The sequence below is a fragment of the Trachypithecus francoisi genome, unplaced genomic scaffold, assembly GCF_009764315.1.
Source record: "Trachypithecus francoisi isolate TF-2019V2 unplaced genomic scaffold, Tfra_2.0 Lachesis_group20, whole genome shotgun sequence".
Taxonomy (NCBI): Eukaryota; Metazoa; Chordata; class Mammalia; order Primates; family Cercopithecidae; genus Trachypithecus; species Trachypithecus francoisi.
In genome coordinates this window covers 52757122-52774200 of record NW_022681466.1, presented here as the reverse complement: position 1 = coordinate 52774200, position 17079 = coordinate 52757122, and the positions used below count along the sequence as shown (strand labels likewise).

Below are 17079 nucleotides of genomic sequence, written 5' to 3'. Positions count from 1 at the left end.
GGCGGGCGGGCGGCCGGGCGCGGGGAGGTGCCGGGGCGTACGGGGCGGGGCCGCGCCCAACGCGATCGGCAGCCCCACCGGCCAGTGGCGGTGGCGCGCTCTCGCTAACAAAGGAATCTCTGGGCCAATGGCAGTCGGGGGCGGGACCGAGGGCCGCCGAGCGCAAGGTAAGTTGTGCAGGCCGGGAAGGTGGGGGCGCCGGCATGGGACGTTCAGGTTTGGTGGACTGGCGCCGAGGCCGGCCGGGCTGACAGCTGCAGGGTCCGGGAGGGGGCTGTGGGGGAAGGCGGAGCCGACCTCAGGCTGCCTCTCCGCAACCCCCTTGCTCTCAGGCTCGCCTTACCGCGCCCATGCTGTACACCCAACGGAGGCATCTTCCCCAAGCCCAGCTCGGAGAGGATTAGTTTAGCACCTACTGTGTACCAACCAGGCCCACTCGCAGGAGTCATAGTTAGCGTCGGGAAGGGCTGGATACTGCCCCAAGGGCTCGATCATTAAAGTTTCACAACCTCTACATTCTCATCCCCATTTTACACAGGAGGAGACTGAGGAGCAGAGAAGTAACGGCGGGTAATGTTTCAAGGGATGACTAAGAGAAGATGTCAGCGGACTTGAAGAGCTGTCAGCTCCATTAGAGGAGATGAGCAAAAGCTGACTCTCTGCCAGGTACTGAGCTAGGCATTCTTTCCCCCATGATGTGCTTGGGAAAATGAAGGTTTAAACACCTGGAATAATTTGTGTAGGATCACTCTGTTAGGAAGGGGCCGAGCTGTTACTCCCATCCTCCATTGTCCAGCCTCCTGGCCAAAAGACAACCTGGAAAACGCTGTCAAAGGCTCAGGCAGAAGGTTGCAGGAACCCAGAGAGGGGAGAAATGCGCTCTTTAGAAAAATTCGGGTGGCCTCAAGGAGGAGGGGGAGGTTTAAGTGGACAGTGAGAGGGTCGAGTGTGGCTGTAGGTGGAGATAGGGGAAGACGGAGCAAGAGGGATTGGAAGAGGGCTCTATCACCCAGGCCTTGTATGCCAAGCCCAGGCGTGCACATGTCATCCCACTGGCAGCTGGGAGTCATGGTGAGTCTTTAAACAGGGGGGTAAGCTAACCCAGCCTTCACGGAGGAGGTGACATTGGAGCATGTGGTAGTGGCAGCCACAGCAGCTGTTGCTCAGGGAATGGGGAGGTTTTAGGAGGAGAAGTAGCAAGTGCTTCCAGAGCTGTGTACTTTTCCACCGATCATCTGGTAAATATCCCAGGGAGGTGGATTTCAACTTAGTGTAAGAAGATGCTTTTCCTCCAAAGGGAGCTGTGGGAAGGCAGATCAAAGTCCTTTGGCAGCCTAAGGGGGAAAGCCCAGCTCCACCCGGCAGGACCTCTGTGGCCTTGGGCAAGTCCCTTAACCTGCCTGGTGCCTCAGTGACCTCATCTACAAAACTGGCATTAATTATGTGAACATTAAATGATATAATGCTTGTTAAGTAACATAATGTTAATTGGTGAATCTAGGCAAAAGGTGTTTATTATATTATTCTTACAACTTTTCCGTTGCTTTAAATTTTTGCAAAATTAAAAGGGGACGGAGGACTGACAATTCTGCCCTGCAGAGAATACTCAGAAACTGATAGGAGAGGTGGCCACTGGGGAGGAGAGCTGGGTGTTTGAGAGGTGACCTACTTTTAATTTTCATTGCAATCCCTTTTGTTTCTGCTGAATTTAGTATTGTGTGCATGTACAACTTGTTTTATTTATATATATATATAAATAGGCAGCTTCAGGGAAGGCTCCTGGAGGAGGCAATGTCTAGGCTGAGTCTGGAGCTGAGTAAAACCCAGCCAGGGACGGTGAAGGCAAAGACACCTCAAACTGGGGCACCAATTATAGAGTCTCAGGCCTTGAAACCAAAGGGTGTGTTCGTGAACAGAAGCAGCTTTCTATCACTGGATAGTTCAGAGAGGCGGGAGTGACCAGCACTGAGAGGCACTGGGAGGAGTAGCGGATGGTGCAAGCCTAGCCTCTTCAGGGAGACAGGTGTGGTTTTTGTTGTTAAACAACAAGGCTCAGGACATATCAGGAACTTGCCTGTGGTCACAATTATAGATCTACAGGTGAAGATTTGAGCCCACACAGGCCAGCACCAGAGCTGCCTGGGCCAGGGGCAGTCATCAATTTTCAATTTTTTCGGCTGACCACTTAAGTAGGGGCTGCTGATCTGGAGAATGAATCAGAGGTGAGGACTGAGAGAGCTGCAGAGGAGGGAGGGTAGCAGCCTGACTAGGATAGGGTCAGTGGGAGGCAAGGGAATGAATTTGGAAAACGTTTAGGAGGTAGAATCAGTTAGTTGTCCTCCTCTCCAAAACCCTCAGGGTAGGGTGGGGTCTTGGTTGCTACTCCATTTCCCCTGTCTAGTTCAGTGCCTGGCATAGAGCAGGGGCTCAAAAACACCCCATGGGGGCCGGGCGCGGTGGCTCACACCTGTAGTCCCAGCACTTTGGGAGGCCGAGGAGGGCGCATCACGAGATCAGGAGATTGAGACCATCCTGGCTAAACCAGTGAAACCCCATCTCTACTAAATATACAAAAATTAGCTGGACATGGTGGCGGGCGCCTGTAGTCCCAGCTACTGGGGAGGCTGAGGCGGGAGAATGATGTGAACCCAGGAGGCGGAGCTTGCAGTGAGCCAAGATCACGCCCCTGCACTCCAGCCTGGGCGACAGAGTGAGACTCCGTCTCAAAAAAAAAGCAAACTGAAAACACTCTATGGGCAAATGGATGAAAAACCATCGTTCCACTTTGTAATATCTCCTCCAGCAGATTATGGAATCCATACCGACAGGGTCTGTGTCTTATAACCTTGAGTTCCCTTTCCAGGGGCCTAGAACAGCACTTCTCGTGAAGTTCAATACTCAGTGTAAACATGTAAAGATTCACTGGGCTGTATGCTTTTTTCACTGCATTGTGTACACCTCAATGTATAGTGGTTATCTCAAATAAACAAGCAAGCAAGAAAAGGCTGCTCAGGTGAGCCCCAAATGCAGCTAAGTCTTGGTTTGTGGCTCTGACTGCCATCCTGGGAAGTTTTCCCTGTGTCCTGTTAGGGAGCAGAATTTACACACACATAACCAGAGGTAACCACTATTTTGATCTCCATCACCATAGATGAGTGGAATCCACTGCGAGCTGTGCCTGGCTCTTCTCATTCAACAGTATGTCTGTGAAATTCATCAATCCACATGGCTACTGTATGTATCAGTACTTCATTCTTTTTCATTGCTGCCTGGTAGTCCCTCGTATGGAAATACTACAATTTATCTGTCCATGTTCCCGTGGATAGACATTCAGGATGTTTCCAGTTTGGGGCTATTATGAATAATGCTGCAAATATCTTTGTGCTTGTCTTTGGTGGACATAAACACTTCTTTCTTTTTTTTTTTTTTTTTTTGATGGAGTCTCGCTCTGTCACCCAGGCTGGAGTGCAGTGGCAGGATCTTGGCTCACTGCAAGCTCTGCCTCCTGAATTCAGGCCATTCTTCTGCCTCAGCCTCCTGAGTAACTGGAACTACAGGTGCCCACCACCACACCTGGCTAATTTTTTTTGTATTTTTTTTTAGTAGAGAGGGGGTTTCACCGTGTTAGCTAGGGTGGTCTCGATCTCCTGGTCTCGTGATCCGCCTGCCTCAGCCTCCCAAAGTGCTGGGATTACAGGTGTGAGCCACTGCACCTGGCCAGGCATTTATTTCTATTGGGAATACCCAAGAGTGGGGATGGCTAGATTTTGGGAAGTGAATGTTTAACCTGATGGGAAACTGCCGAACAGTCCTCCACACCTGAGAGCTGGGCTCTCATCTCGCCCTTTTTCTACTAATCATTGATAATACACTTCATCTGGAGGAATGTGTGAATGCTACAGGTTGCTAGGGCCTCCTGTGGAATTGTGTGTCTGTTGGAGTGCATGAATCTATTTTGTCGTTGTTGTTGAGACAGGGTCTTACTTTGTCGCCCAAGAGTGCAGTGGTGTGATCTGGGCTCACTGCAGCTTTGACCTCCCAGGCCCAAGTGATCCTCCCACCTCAGCCTCCCAAGTAGCTGGGACTACAGGAATGTGCCACCTCGCTTGTTAATTTTCCCGTAGAGACAGGGTCTCACTATGTTGCCCAGGCTGGTCTCAAACTCCTGGGCTCAAGAGATCCTCCTGCAGATATGAGTCACTGTGCCCAGCCGAAGAATCTGTTTTTAAAATATTTCTGCTAAGCAAGTTTTGGAAATAGTGGGTGGAGCTGTGGTTCTCAAATCCTGGGGGATTAAAAAAATTGCTACTCTGGAGGCCAGGCGCAGTGGCTCACGCCTGTAATCCCAGCACTTTGGGAGGCTGAGGCAGATGGATCACTTGAGGCCAGGAGTTCGAGACCAGCTTGGCCAACGTGGCAAAACTCATCTCTACTAAAAATACAAAAATTAGCTGGTCATCATGGTGCAGGCCTGTAATCCCAGCTACTTGGGTGGCTTGAACCGGGGAGGCAGAGGTTGCAGTGAGCCGAGATTGTGCCACAGTACTATTACAACCTGGGTGACAGAGATAGACCCTGTCTCAAAAAAAAAAAAATCCTATTCTGGTCCATTCCCAGATATTCTGATTTAACTGGTGTTGATAAAGCCTCCTCGGGGGATTCTCATACCACACAGAAGTTTGAACCACTGGATAAAGAAGGGTGGAAAGGTGAAGGCTCTGGTGTGGTGTGTCTCAGCCAGCTATTGCTACAGAAAACCACCCCACTCCACAAAGCAGAGTGGCTTGAGCACCGTTTTCTTATCTCTCTGGTTCTGAGAGTTGACTGGGCTCTGCCCAGCAGTCCTGCTGGTGTTGCTTGCTGTAAGTGTGGCTGCATGGTAGCTGGGTGAGGTCACTAGAGGCTGGACTGAGACAGGGCTGGCTGGACCTTCATCCTCTCCTTGCAGCCTTAGAGCCTCTCCTTTTCCCATGGCTTCCCCTTCTGCTCTGCGTGCAGCACCTCAGTGTTCCCCAGAGCAAGGAAGCAGAAGTGCCCGTCCTAAACGCCAGGCCTGGCACTCGACCACATGCCATTAGTCAGCACACGGCACAGGATGTCCCAGACTCTAGGTGGGGGGCCCACAGGGGTATGAGCCTCAGGAGACGTGGTTCACTGGGGCCACCATTGAGACTAGCTACCATAAATAGTAGCCATGTCATAGGAGTATTGTGAGGACTAAAGAAATGTATATATGTGATGTGCTTAGAATAGTCCCTGAAACACAGTGTGAGCTCAAGAACTGTCAGCATGTATTAGTATGCCTATAACCCCTATGCCAGGGGTTGGCAGATTTTTTCTGTAAAGGGCCAGATAGTAAATATTCTAGCCTTTTCAGGCCATATGGTCTCTGTCGAAACTACTAAGCTTTGATATTATCACGTGCAAGCATCCATAGACAATACATAATGAAAGGGCGCAGCTGTGTTGCAATCAAACTTTATTTACAGTAGTAAGTGGCGGGCCAGACTAGGCTGTTTCTTGGGTGTCCTCTTTTCCTGTTGCTCGGGCCTCCCTCTCCTGGACAGTCTCTCTGAAATGTTGGTCTCCCTGTCCCAGCCAGCACCTGTCAGCACTAAAGAATTCATGACCATCGAGCACTGACAGTGTGCCAGGCTGTGTGCCATGTGCTGGGCATTCGTCACGTCTCAGTAAGTCCAGCTGTCCTCATTTGAAATTAGCTCTGGCAGCGCTGGTGGTGCCTGATGGGAGTCCTTAATGCTTGCCCCTATCTTCCATCAATCCCCTGAAAGCCACCCCAAATAAACACATACTTTATAAATGTAGCTTCGAGAAAAATCTCCTAGCCCCTTTCCAGTTGCCACCCCAGAATTAGTATTATCCCCAACTCACAGATAAGGAGACTGAGGCACGGACAGGGCAAGTATTCAAGGTCATACAACAGTAAATGGTAAGACTGGGATTCAGACATGGGCAGTATCTTCATCAGCACTGCTCTGCACAACCTCCAGCCCAGGGAGCTGCACACAGCCCTGACTGCGTTGGGGGCTGGGTCCCACCCTTCCCTGGAGGCGAGACCACAAGATCTCCGAGGCCCTTTCCAGGTGTGACTCCATGAGGCTTTTCTACAGCAGTCACCAAATGACCATAGTCTCCAGATGTGCACTAGGAGAGAATGTAGTGCACTGGACACAAAGTCCACCAGAAGGGCAAGTTGGACATGTTATTTAAATTTTAAGTCTGTGACCACTTTGACATAGTGATTCCACTTCTAGAAAGATAGGTTGTAAAATTGCTTACACAGGTACACAAATGTTATGTACAAGGACGTTCATTCCATCATTGTTCTTAATAGCAAACATTGGAGATACTCCAATTGTCTATCATTAGAGAATCGGATGAATAAATTATGGTTCTTTGACGGAAAGGAGTACCATGGAGCTAGCTGTTAAAGACTGAGATAGTGTTGACATGGCCAACCATCTCAAAATATGGTGAAGTGAAAAGGTGTTCGAGAAATGGTATGCATTGTATTAGCTCATCCTTGTTTTAAGAGCATGTGTGTTAGCAATATTCAGTTAGTGTTTGCGTGGATAAGGTCAGGGGCACATACACCTAACTGTTTATTGCAGTTAACCCTGGGAGGTGAAAGAATGGGGACTCACATCTAAGCTAGAGATTTATATCTTGTTTAAAATTTTTAATACAAGCTTTGGTTTTCTTACTAAGATAGAGAAAATCATATAATGAAGGTGGATGTATCCATTACCCTCTTCCATATCAATTCAGGACAAGTCTTATTTCAACCATACTCCCTTATCCATTGTGTGTGTCTGTAAAAGATAAGAACTATTTTCAAAGAGTAGCCACAATACCATTATCACACCTAAAAAATAATAATTCTTTAATATCATTAAATGCCCAGTAAGTGACTTCCAGTTATCTCCTAAAAACAGAAATTATTTTTGTAATAAGAAAAAAAGGCTAAAAAAGATAAAATTGTCAATCCAGAGAGTAGATTAGTATAAATTTCCTGGAGCTTTGTTTAGTGATACTTATCAAGAGCCTTAACAATGTGCTTACCTTTTGTCCTAGTAATCCCAACCTGTGAGTTTATTTTAAGAAAAAAAAAAAAAATTGAAGAGGTATACAAACATTGTTCACTAGAGTGTGCAGTGTCTGTTACAGAGAAGTTGTTTGAAAACTATTTGTTGAGGCCAGATGTGGTGGCTTACATCTGTAGTACTAGTACTTTGGGAGGCCGAGGCAGGAGGATTGCTTGAGGCCAGAAGTTCCAGACCAGCAATACCCCATCTCTACAAAAACATTTTTTAAAAATTAGCCAGGCAGCCGGGCGCAGTGGCTCAAGCCTGTAATCCCAGCACTTTGGGAGGCCGAGACGGGCGGATCACGAGGTCAGGAGATCAAGACCATCCTGGCTAACCCGGTGAAACCCCGTCTCTACTAAAAAATACAAAAAACTAGCCGGGCGAGGTGGTGGGCGCCTGTAGTCCCAGCTATTCAGGAGGCTGAGGCAGGAGAATGGCGTGAACCCGGGAGGCGGAGCTTGCAGTGAGCTGAGATCCAGCCACTGCACTCCAGCCTGGGCGACAGAGTGAGACTCCGTCTCAAAAAAAAATTAGCCAGGCATGGTGGCTCATGCCCGTAATTTTTTTTTTTTTTTTTTTTTTATTTTTTAGATGGAGTCTCGGTCTGTCATCCAGGCTGGAGTGTAGTGGCATGATCTCAGCTCACTGCAAGCTCCATCTCCTGGTTTCACGCCATTCTCCTGCCTCAGCCTCCTGAGTTGCTGGGACTGCAGGCGCCCGCCACCATGCCCAGCTAATTTTTTTGTATTTTTAGTAGAGACAGGGTTTCATTGTGTTAGCCAGGATGGTCTCGATCTCCCGACCTCGTGATCCGCCCGCCTCGGCCTCCCAAAGTGCTGGAATTACAGGTGTGAGCCACTGTGCCTGGCTGGCTCATGCCCATAATTCTAACTACTTGGGAGGCCAAGACAGGAGGATTGCTTGAACCCAGGATTTCCCGGCTATAGTGAGCTGTGATCATATCGCTAAAACTCCAGCCTGGGTGACAGAGCAAGACCCTATCTCAAAAGAAAAACAAAAACAAAAACACAGTTTTTGTTGAATTTGAAGTTGAGCTCCTGCTGTGGTTTGCAACTTTGTTTGTAAAAGAAAAGCTGAAAGTCATGGAAGTGTGTGACATGAGGGTACTGGCTGAATAAATGAGGTCAGATCCACAAGATGAAACATTGTTCTGTCATATAAAATCAGATTATAATAATACACATAGATAACCACCCCTTCCAAGAGTCGGAGCTTCATTCTCATCCTCTAATGGACTATGGAAAGAAGGAAAACAGTCCTTTTATAGTGAAGAAGCTCAGCAGACGCTCCCTCAACATCGTTGGTGGTGAGTCTTGTAGCTATTGGGTACCCCCGATACAATGACAGGGGCGCCTCACCTCTGTGGTCTTTTACCCAAAAGCTAGTAACCTCAGTCTCATGAGAAAAACATCAGACAAACCCAAATGAGGGGGATTCTACAAAATACCTGAGCAGCGCTCTTCGAAAGTGTCAAGGTCATGAAATACAAGAAAACACTCAGAACTGTTAGGAACCAGAGGAGCCTCAGGAGATGACGGAGGCTGAATGCCACGTGGGATGCCCGATGAGATCTTGGAACAGAAAAAGGGCATTAGTGGGAAACTGGCGAAATCCTGATAAACTCTGTCATCCAGCTAATAATGTTTTACTAATGTTAGCTTTTTAATTTTGACAAATGTAGCATGGTTATGTAAGATATTCACATTAGGGGAAGGTGGGGGAAGAGTATGGGAACTTTGTGGAACTTTGCTGTAAATCTAAAATCACTAAACAAAAATTATTCAAAAAATCAGGGTGTAGATATTTATTAGCATAAAAATGTATTCACAATATATTAAGGGGAAAGTATTTATAGCCTCACATAGTTTTTGCTGAATGAGGCCATATTTGTAAAAATACTAATAACAAGGTGTATGTCTACATGAATGTGTATATATGTACATGTAGGCTGCGCATGGTGGCTCACGCCTGTAATCCCAGCACTTTGGGAGGCCAGGGTGGACGGATCACCTGAGGTCAGGAGTTCGAGACCAGCCTGGCCAACATGGTGAAGCCCAGTCTCTACTAAAGATACAAAAAAATTAGCCAGGCATGGTGGTGCGCGCCTGTAATCCCAGCTACTCAGGAGGCTGAGGTAGGACAATCTCTTGAACCCAGGAAGTAGAGGTTTCTGCAAGCCGTATATATATATGTGTATATATATGTATATGTATGTGTGTATATGCACATGTACATACATGCAGGAACACGGGGCTGCATATGTGTATGTATGTGCATATCTAACCATTCATGAACAATGTTTGTGTACTTCTTTAATTTTTTTTTTATTAGAATAAATTCATGGGTTGGGATTGCTAGGGCAAAAGATAAACACATTGTTAAGGCTCTTGATAAGTATCACTAAACAAAGCGCCAGGAAAGTTGTAGTAACCTACTCTGTGGATTGACATGTTTTTCTTTTTCAAGACATGCAGGGAGGCATGTAGTTTCAGGGTTGCAAACTCAGAGGCCTCCAGGGCCAGGCAGATGACGGCAGTGGCCTCAGTGAGCTGGGGTGTCTGTGCTCCTACAACAGGCAGCAACTCCATGGCCTCGGTCGTAGCCATCTGTCCTACAGGATTTGGCCCTAGTCGTGACGGATCTTTTAATTTTCCAAAATAAACCAGAAATCAAGGTTGTTACACAAATTTTCAGGGCCCACTCAGCTGTGGGGAGGGAGCCTTCAGGGTCACACAGCCAAGAAGAAGAGGCCTAGGACCCAAGAGGCAGACAACACAGGCCTCAGGCTGGGCTGTCCCTGCCCTGGCCCCACCATCTGCACCAAGCCTGGAGGACGGCCAGCTGGCCGGGGCAGGGGGAGGCGGCAGCCCTTCCGGCCTGCGTGCCTGTGTGCAGCCAGGCTGGGGAGTGGAGGTTTGCTCAGAGTCCACAGGAATGGGGGCTGACACTTCTAGTTCACCAGATCACTTCAGGGGCTATGACTCGTGTGTGTGTGTGTGTGTATGTGTGTGCATGTGTGTGTGTGTAAGAGTCATGGATATATCATCTCCTTATGTGTCTGTGCCTGTGCGTGTCTGGGGGGTGGTCTGGCTATCTCTGAGGGTGTCTCTAGAAATGACCATGTTATGTGTCTACATGCATATTGGCCTGTTTAACTGGGGGTCTGTGCCTGCATCTCTGACTTATGAATATGCGTGTGAATTATACAGATGAATCCATCTTTGCATGTCTGTTATATGATCTGTGAGATGATGGTACCTATTTATGTGTGTTTGTGGGCAACTGGGCTATCTGGCTGTACCCGTTGCATATATATCTGGGCTTCTATGTGATTGTCTGAGTGTCATTGTTTGTATGTATCTGTTCTGTCTGATTGAGCTGTGTATGTTTGCATGTCTGTTGTATATATGCGGGTCCATGTGTCCATATCTACGTGCATGACTGGGCTTGGCAAGTTGCTGATACCTATAATCCCAACACTTTGGGAGGCTGAGGCAGGAGGATTGCTTGAGGCCAGGAGTTTGAGACCAGCCCGGACAGCATGGTGAGACCTCATCTCTACAAAAAAAATTAAAAATTAGAGGCCAGGCGCGGTGGCTTACGCCTGTAATCCCAGCACTTTGGGAGGCCGAGGTGGGCGGATCACAAGCTTAGGAGATCGAGACCATCCTAGCTAACACAGTGAAACCCCGTCTCTACTAAAAATACAAAAAATTAGCCGAGCGTGGTGGTGGGCGCCTGTAGTCCCAGCTACTCGGGAGGCTGAGGCAGGAGAATGGCGTGAACCCGGGAGGCGGAGCTTGCAGTGAGCCAAGATTGCGCCACTGCACTCCAGCCTGGGCAACAAAGCGAGACTCCGTCTCAAAAAAAAAAAAAAAAATTAGCTGGGCATGGTGGCACACGTCTGTAGTCCCAGCTACTTGAGAGGCTGAGGCGGGAGGATCGCTTGAGCCCAAGAGATTGAGAGTGCAGTGAGCTAGGATGGCGTGACTGCACTTCAGGCTGGGCAACAGAGTAGGAACTTGTCTCTAAAAATAAAAGTAATAAAAATAATAAATAAAACAAGATAAGCGCGTGTCTGTGCCCATGCCTCTGCACGAGTGTGTGTCAGTGTGGATAGTTGTGTGTTGTATCTGTCTGAGTAGGCACATGTGCATATGTGTGAGCACTGGATGCTGGGGTAGTCAGGGTTCGAGTCACTCACAGTCAGCACCCGCTCCTCACTTTCTCATGCCTGGTTCCTACAGGTCACCACAAGAAGCATGTCAGGCCCAAGTACCCCCTGCCCCCTCTGAACCCCAAGCACAGGCACGAGCGGATGAGGGTGGCCGACTGCAGGGCCCAGGCTTGGAGGACCCTGGAACCGACTCCTGGTGCATGTGCCACAACCGTAAGCCTGCCCTGTCCTGGCTCCTGGGAAACACTTGCCCTTGGCCAGCTGGAGAGCTGTTGATTTGGTACACAGCCCCACAGCGGCCACCACTTTATCCCACCCCCAAATACTTCCGAAGGCCATTTGTTGCTAGGAGACAGGTACAGGCAGCCTGCTTTGATGGCTCTCTAGACACAGACTCCGGGGACAGGAAGCCCGTCTGGCCCCCTTCCTATGAGATGGCTGGGGAGGCTGGGGGTGGGCATCGGGGATGAAGAATAGATGGGGGCAGCTTGGGCAGAGTAAGCAGCAGGAAGTCTCAGAGCCTTAGGACCAGAGGGGCCCTGGTACCCCTTGGTCAGGATGCTGAGCTCAGAGAGGGCAAGATCCTGCCTTGAGGTCACACAGCAGCAATCCCTGGCAGATCTAACATTCCTTTTGGAGAAATTCAGAGTTCATGGCCCTAGGAGTCATTCATTTACTCATGCATTCATGCATTCATTCATTCATTCAGCAATTACATATTGAGCACCTACTGTGTGCCAGGCCCACTTCTAAGCCCGAGCATACAGCAGTGGACAAGACAGAGGCGATCCTCACCTCACAGAGCTGATGCTTTGGTTAGAGAGACAGAAAACAAGTGAAGTAAGATCATGTCACTTTGTGTTAAGAGCTAGTAAATAAAATTACACCACATGGAACATTGGAGTCACTCTGTCCGAATGGTGGCCACTAGCACCATGTGGCTCTTTGAGTTTCAAGTAATTGGAGTAATTGAAAATTAAGAGTCTAGTTCCTCCATTGCAGTAGCCACATTTTAGGGGCTCGTTAGCCACATGGGGCTGGTAACTTCTGACAGAGGCTAGTGACAGTGGACAAAGAACACTTCCATCGCAGAAGGAGCTGCAGCCAGGGCTGGTGTGGGGAGTGGACAGAAGGCTGGGGGCTGGGCGGCCAAGGACAGCAACATCTGGGCTGTCCCTCTGAGAAGGGGTGGCCACATGGTGATGCACCGGGAGGAGGGACAGCAGGTGCAATGTTGGCCAGGTGGGGATGTGCTTGGTGTGTTCAAGGGACAGAAAGGACAGAGGCATTGAGGGGAGAGGAGAGAAGATGGGGTTGGGGAGGTCAGCGGGGGCCTCTGGGGCCTGGGTAAGGAGTTTCCGCTTTATGTGGAGGGCGTCAGGAAGCCATGGGGAGTGGGGTTAAGCAGTGGAGTGGCATGGTTTTAACAATATATGGAGAATGGATTTGTGGTAAGTGGAAGGAGGGAGCCCTAGGGAGGAGGCTATGAGGCTATTATGTCACAGAGAGGAAGGTGACTGAGACCTGGGTGATACGGGGGCAGGGGATGGGCAACAGTCATCATAGCCCAAGCCTCAGAGTTGTGGATCCAGCTGTGCTTGAAGCTACGGCTTGCTTGATCCCCCCTCTCCCTCCTTCCTCCTCTTGGTTGCTGGGCACCGACTTGAACACCCCTCATTACTACCAACCCACCCATCCCCTCCCTTACAAAACCCCCGACTGTCTCTCCTCCTGTCCCTGTGCAGAGCACTCAGATGGGACCTAGGCTCCCCTCAGTGCCCTGGGTCCAGTTTCTTTTGCAGGGCTTTGCCCCTTTCATTGCATCCCAGGGTTGATAAGATAGCCCCATCTAGTCACCCTGGGGTCCTGGGAAGATATCTTAGGCCACCTGGTGTTTCATTGACTTTCTGCACCAGGATGCTTTCCCGGAGCTGTGAGCAGGAAGCAGGAGGAACCAGCTGGCTCTGGGTCTGGGAGGTGGGAGCAACCAAAAGAGAAGGCTCAGCTTCAGTTGCAAAGTCCCCCGGAGGGACTTTGGTTTGTTTGTGGGAAGAACTTCCGCTCTGTAAAAGGGCCGATGTCATCTTCACGCATTCCTGCATTCACACTGGAGGGGATCCCCTAGGGCCCTAAGAATGAGGTGGAAAACCTGCTCCCTAGGGTGGGCACTGAGAGGCCGGCTCTGCTCCTCAAACGCTGGGCACTCATTCCTCCTCAGGACCTTTGCAGCTGCAGTTCCCTCTGCCTGGAATGCTGTTCCCCCAAGACCCCAGGTGGCTCCTTCTCCATCTTGCTCCTAAGTCTTCTCCTGAGTGGTGAGGCAGATTTCCTGATGAGCACGGCTCCCTTCTCGGAAGCACTTTGTCTGTCTCCTGTACTAGAATGCCAGCTCCACAACGGCAAGGCGGTTGTTGATCTTATTTCTCTCTGTCCCCTCCTATCTGACACTGTGCCTGGCACATGGTGGATGCTCCCAGGAGGTTTCTGGAATGAGCAGATGTCTGGGGTGAGTGTGGGCAGGTAGATGCCATGCATATGGAGCCTGCCAGGCCCCAGTGGGCTCAGACTCACCCTCTCACTGCACCCTCCCAATGGGGATCAGGACTTTGAGGCTTGGAGAGGTGAGGTCACTCACCCGAGGTTGCACAGGCAGTATGTGGTGGGCCTGGTCTGGAGAGGCCTGGAGGGGGCTCTGGAGGGGTGAAGGCTGGGCCAGGGCCTGGGGACAGACTGCCTTTCCACATGACAGCTCTCCATCCATCCACAGGTCCTGCTTCCCTTGCCAAGTCCCACCTGGGGCTTCCCCGGCCACCTAGGGTCCTCAGGTACAGTCACCAATGCAGGGGACTATCCTGTGGCGCACAGCAGCAGACCCTGTAGCCCAGATTCACACAGCAAGCGGATGAGGCATAGCTGAAAAACGTGCGCATGGTGGCCTCAGTCCACACTGGGTGGACCCAGCCCTGGACAGGCATGTGGCTCCACCCATCACTGGGCAGGCAGCCCTGCCTCCTGAGTGCACCTGCCACACCCGGGGCTTATGTCAGCTGGGGGGACTGGGGCAGCCTCTCTGAAGAATGCAGCTCATTGTCAGCGATGGGGCAGGATTCCTTCACCATGGCCACACCCAGAGGCAAGTCTGTCCAGGCGGACAAGGGCAGCTAAGTGAGGCGCCCAAGGAAGGCAGACCCCCTCTGCCCTGTGATGGTCCAGCAGCTCCAGGAAAAAGGACCAGAGTACCCATTACCACCTGACTTTGCAGCCACACACATGTGTACTTTTATAATGAGAGAAAAAAAAACACATGTTATAAAAACAACTTCTGTATGACTTGCCCAATGTCAGAATTGTTCTAAGCATGGACTCTTTTTTCTTTAATTTTAAAAAATGTTTGAGATAAGATCTTGCTCTCTCACCCAAGCTGGAGGGCAGTGGCGTGATCATAGCTCATAGTCTCTTGGAACATCCAGACTCAAGGGATCCTCCTGCCTCAGCCTCCTAAAGTTCTGGGATTACAGGTCTGAGCCACTGCACCCGGTTTAAGCACCATATCTTGATCCTCACAACAACTCTCTGAAGAGGAAGTATTATCCTTACTCACATTTTGCAGATGGGGAAATTGAGGTCTGAGGTCTGGGTAACTGGCCCACATTCACACAGCCAGGAAGCAGGGAACCAGGATTCACACCCACTATGGCCTAGTGTCCTCCTGGCTCCTGAGCAGCACCACACACAGCCCTCAGAATCGTGCACACAGCCCTCACTCTGGAACCATAGGGTAGGGCTGAGAAAACTGGGCGTGAGGGTTGAATTCCATCTACCCCTCCACAGGGCCTGGTCAAGATCTTTATTGAACAAACGACACAGCATACCATGATGGCGAAAAGGCCAGGCTCTGGTTGAATTTCAAGAACAGGCAAAGGCGGGTGTGGCGGCTCACGCTGGTAATCCCAGCACTTTGAGAGGCTGAGCTGAAAGGATCTCTTGAGCCCAGGAGAACAGCCTGGACAACATGGAAAAACCTGCCTCTACAAAAAATACAAAGATTAGCTGGGTGTGATTGTGTGCCCCTTGTAGTCCTAGCTACTTGGGAGGCTGAGGTGGGAGGATCACTTGAGCCTGGGAGGTGGAGGCTGCAGTGAGCAATGACTGCAGCACTGCACTCTAGCCTTGGCAACAGAGCGAGACCCCATCTCAAAAAATAAATACATGCGTACATACATATATAAATAAATACATTTTGGCTGGGTGCAGTGGCTCATACCTGTAATCCCAGCACTTTGGGTGGCCAAGGTGGGTGGATCACAAGGTCAGAAGTTCAAGACCAGCCTGGCCAACATGGTGAAACCCCGTCTCTACTAAAAATACAAAAATTAGCTGGGCGTGGTGGCACACGCCTGTAATCCCAGCTGCTTGGGAGGTTGAGGCAGGAGAATCGCTTGAACCCAGGAGGTGGAGGTTGCAGTAAGCTGAGATCGCACCACTGCACTACAGCCTGGGAGACAGAGAGAGACTCCATCTCAAAAAAATAAATTAATTAAAAATAAATAAATAAATAAATGTTATTGTGTATATTTACGGTACAAAGGCTATATTCTATATAAAGATAGTAAAAGTATAACTATAATGAAACAAATGAACAGATCCATCGTCTGAGATATTAATAGTGGCCCGTAGTTTCTGCTTTTGTGGCAGGAACAGCTAACATCTACTTAACATAAATCCCATGCACTGTGCAACTTTCTTACCTGTGATTCCCATCCTGTACATTAGATCTCTAGGTTTGTTTTGTTCTTTGTGTGTATTTGACTTTTTTTCTTCGATTCCACACATAATTTCTTCTTCTTTTTTTTTTTTTTTTTTTTTTTTTGAGACAGAGCCTTGTTCTGTGGCCCAGGTAGTGCAGTGGCGCAATCTTGGCTCACTGCAACCTCTGTTTCCCTGGTTCAAGCGATTCTCCTGTCTCAGTTTCTGGGTAACTAGGACTACAGGCATGTGCTACCACACCTGGCTAAGTTTTGTATTTTTAGTGGAGATGGAGTTTCACTGTGTTGGCCAGGCTGGTCTCAAACGCCTGACCTCAAGGGACCCTCCCACCTCGGCCTCCCAAAGTGCTGGGCTTACAGGTGTGAGCCACTGTGCCCGGCCTAATTTTTTTCAATGAATAAGAAATGCAGGCGGCTGGGCAAGGTGGCTCAAGCCTGTAATCCCAGCACTTTGGGAGGCTGAGACGGGCAGATCACGAGGTCAGGAGATCGAGAACATCCTGGCTAACATGGTGAAACCCCATCTCTACTAAAAAAATACAAAAAACCAGCCAGGCGAGGTGGCGGGCACCTGTAGTCCCATCTACTCCGGAGGCTGAGGCAGGAGAATGGCCTAAACCCGGTAGGCGGAGCTTGCAGTGAGCTGAGATCCGGCCACTGCACTCCAGCCTGGGCGACAGAACAAGACTCCGTCTCAAAAAAAAAAAAAAAAGAAATGCAGGCTCTGGAACCTGGCTTAAATCTCTGCTACTTTTGGCGGGGTGACCCTTGGTTTCTCTGCTCCCGTTTTGTCACGTGTCCGTTTGGGGGTGATCCTACTACTGTAACAACAATGGATTATCCAGAGCAGAAATGAGGCGCCAAGCACCCAGTGCCGTGCCTGGCACATAGGAAGTGTCTATGAATTGGTAGCAATGATTGATAATGAGATTTACGCCATGAGCCACGAGACATTTACCTACAAATATTAGCCAAGCACTTCGTGTGCCAGACACTGGGCTGGGCT

The 17079-nt window shown here is 49.5% G+C and overlaps 1 protein-coding gene across 2 annotated transcripts; it reads left to right on the top strand.

Annotated features, from left to right (window-relative positions):
• Positions 1-129: 129 nt before the first annotated feature.
• On the top strand, positions 130-14651 carry LOC117067587. Of its 2 annotated transcripts, none has more exons than XM_033184324.1 (6): positions 130-167; positions 539-666; positions 3152-3234; positions 11378-11520; positions 13526-13813; positions 14075-14651. In XM_033184324.1, exons 3-6 carry the CDS (start codon positions 3201-3203, stop codon positions 14222-14224), a joined length of 615 nt encoding a protein of 204 aa, XP_033040215.1. In that variant the 5' UTR covers positions 130-167; positions 539-666; positions 3152-3200; the 3' UTR covers positions 14225-14651. The 2 variants fall into 2 exon arrangements, with proteins under 2 accessions (XP_033040215.1, XP_033040216.1); XM_033184325.1 differs by lacking the exon at positions 130-167 and adding an exon at positions 168-216.
• The last annotated feature ends 2428 nt before the right edge of the window (positions 14652-17079 follow it).

Bases quoted from the DNA above. Each gene is read 5' to 3' on its own strand.
- LOC117067587 (XM_033184324.1), top strand. From the start codon at position 3,201: ATGTCTGTGAAATTCATCAATCCACATGGCTACT. The intron at 3,235-11,377 runs GTATGTATCAGT...TGGTTCCTACAG, and splicing joins CATCAATCCACATGGCTACT to GTCACCACAAGAAGCATGTC. The intron at 13,814-14,074 runs GTGAGTGTGGGC...ATCCATCCACAG, and splicing joins GGAATGAGCAGATGTCTGGG to GTCCTGCTTCCCTTGCCAAG.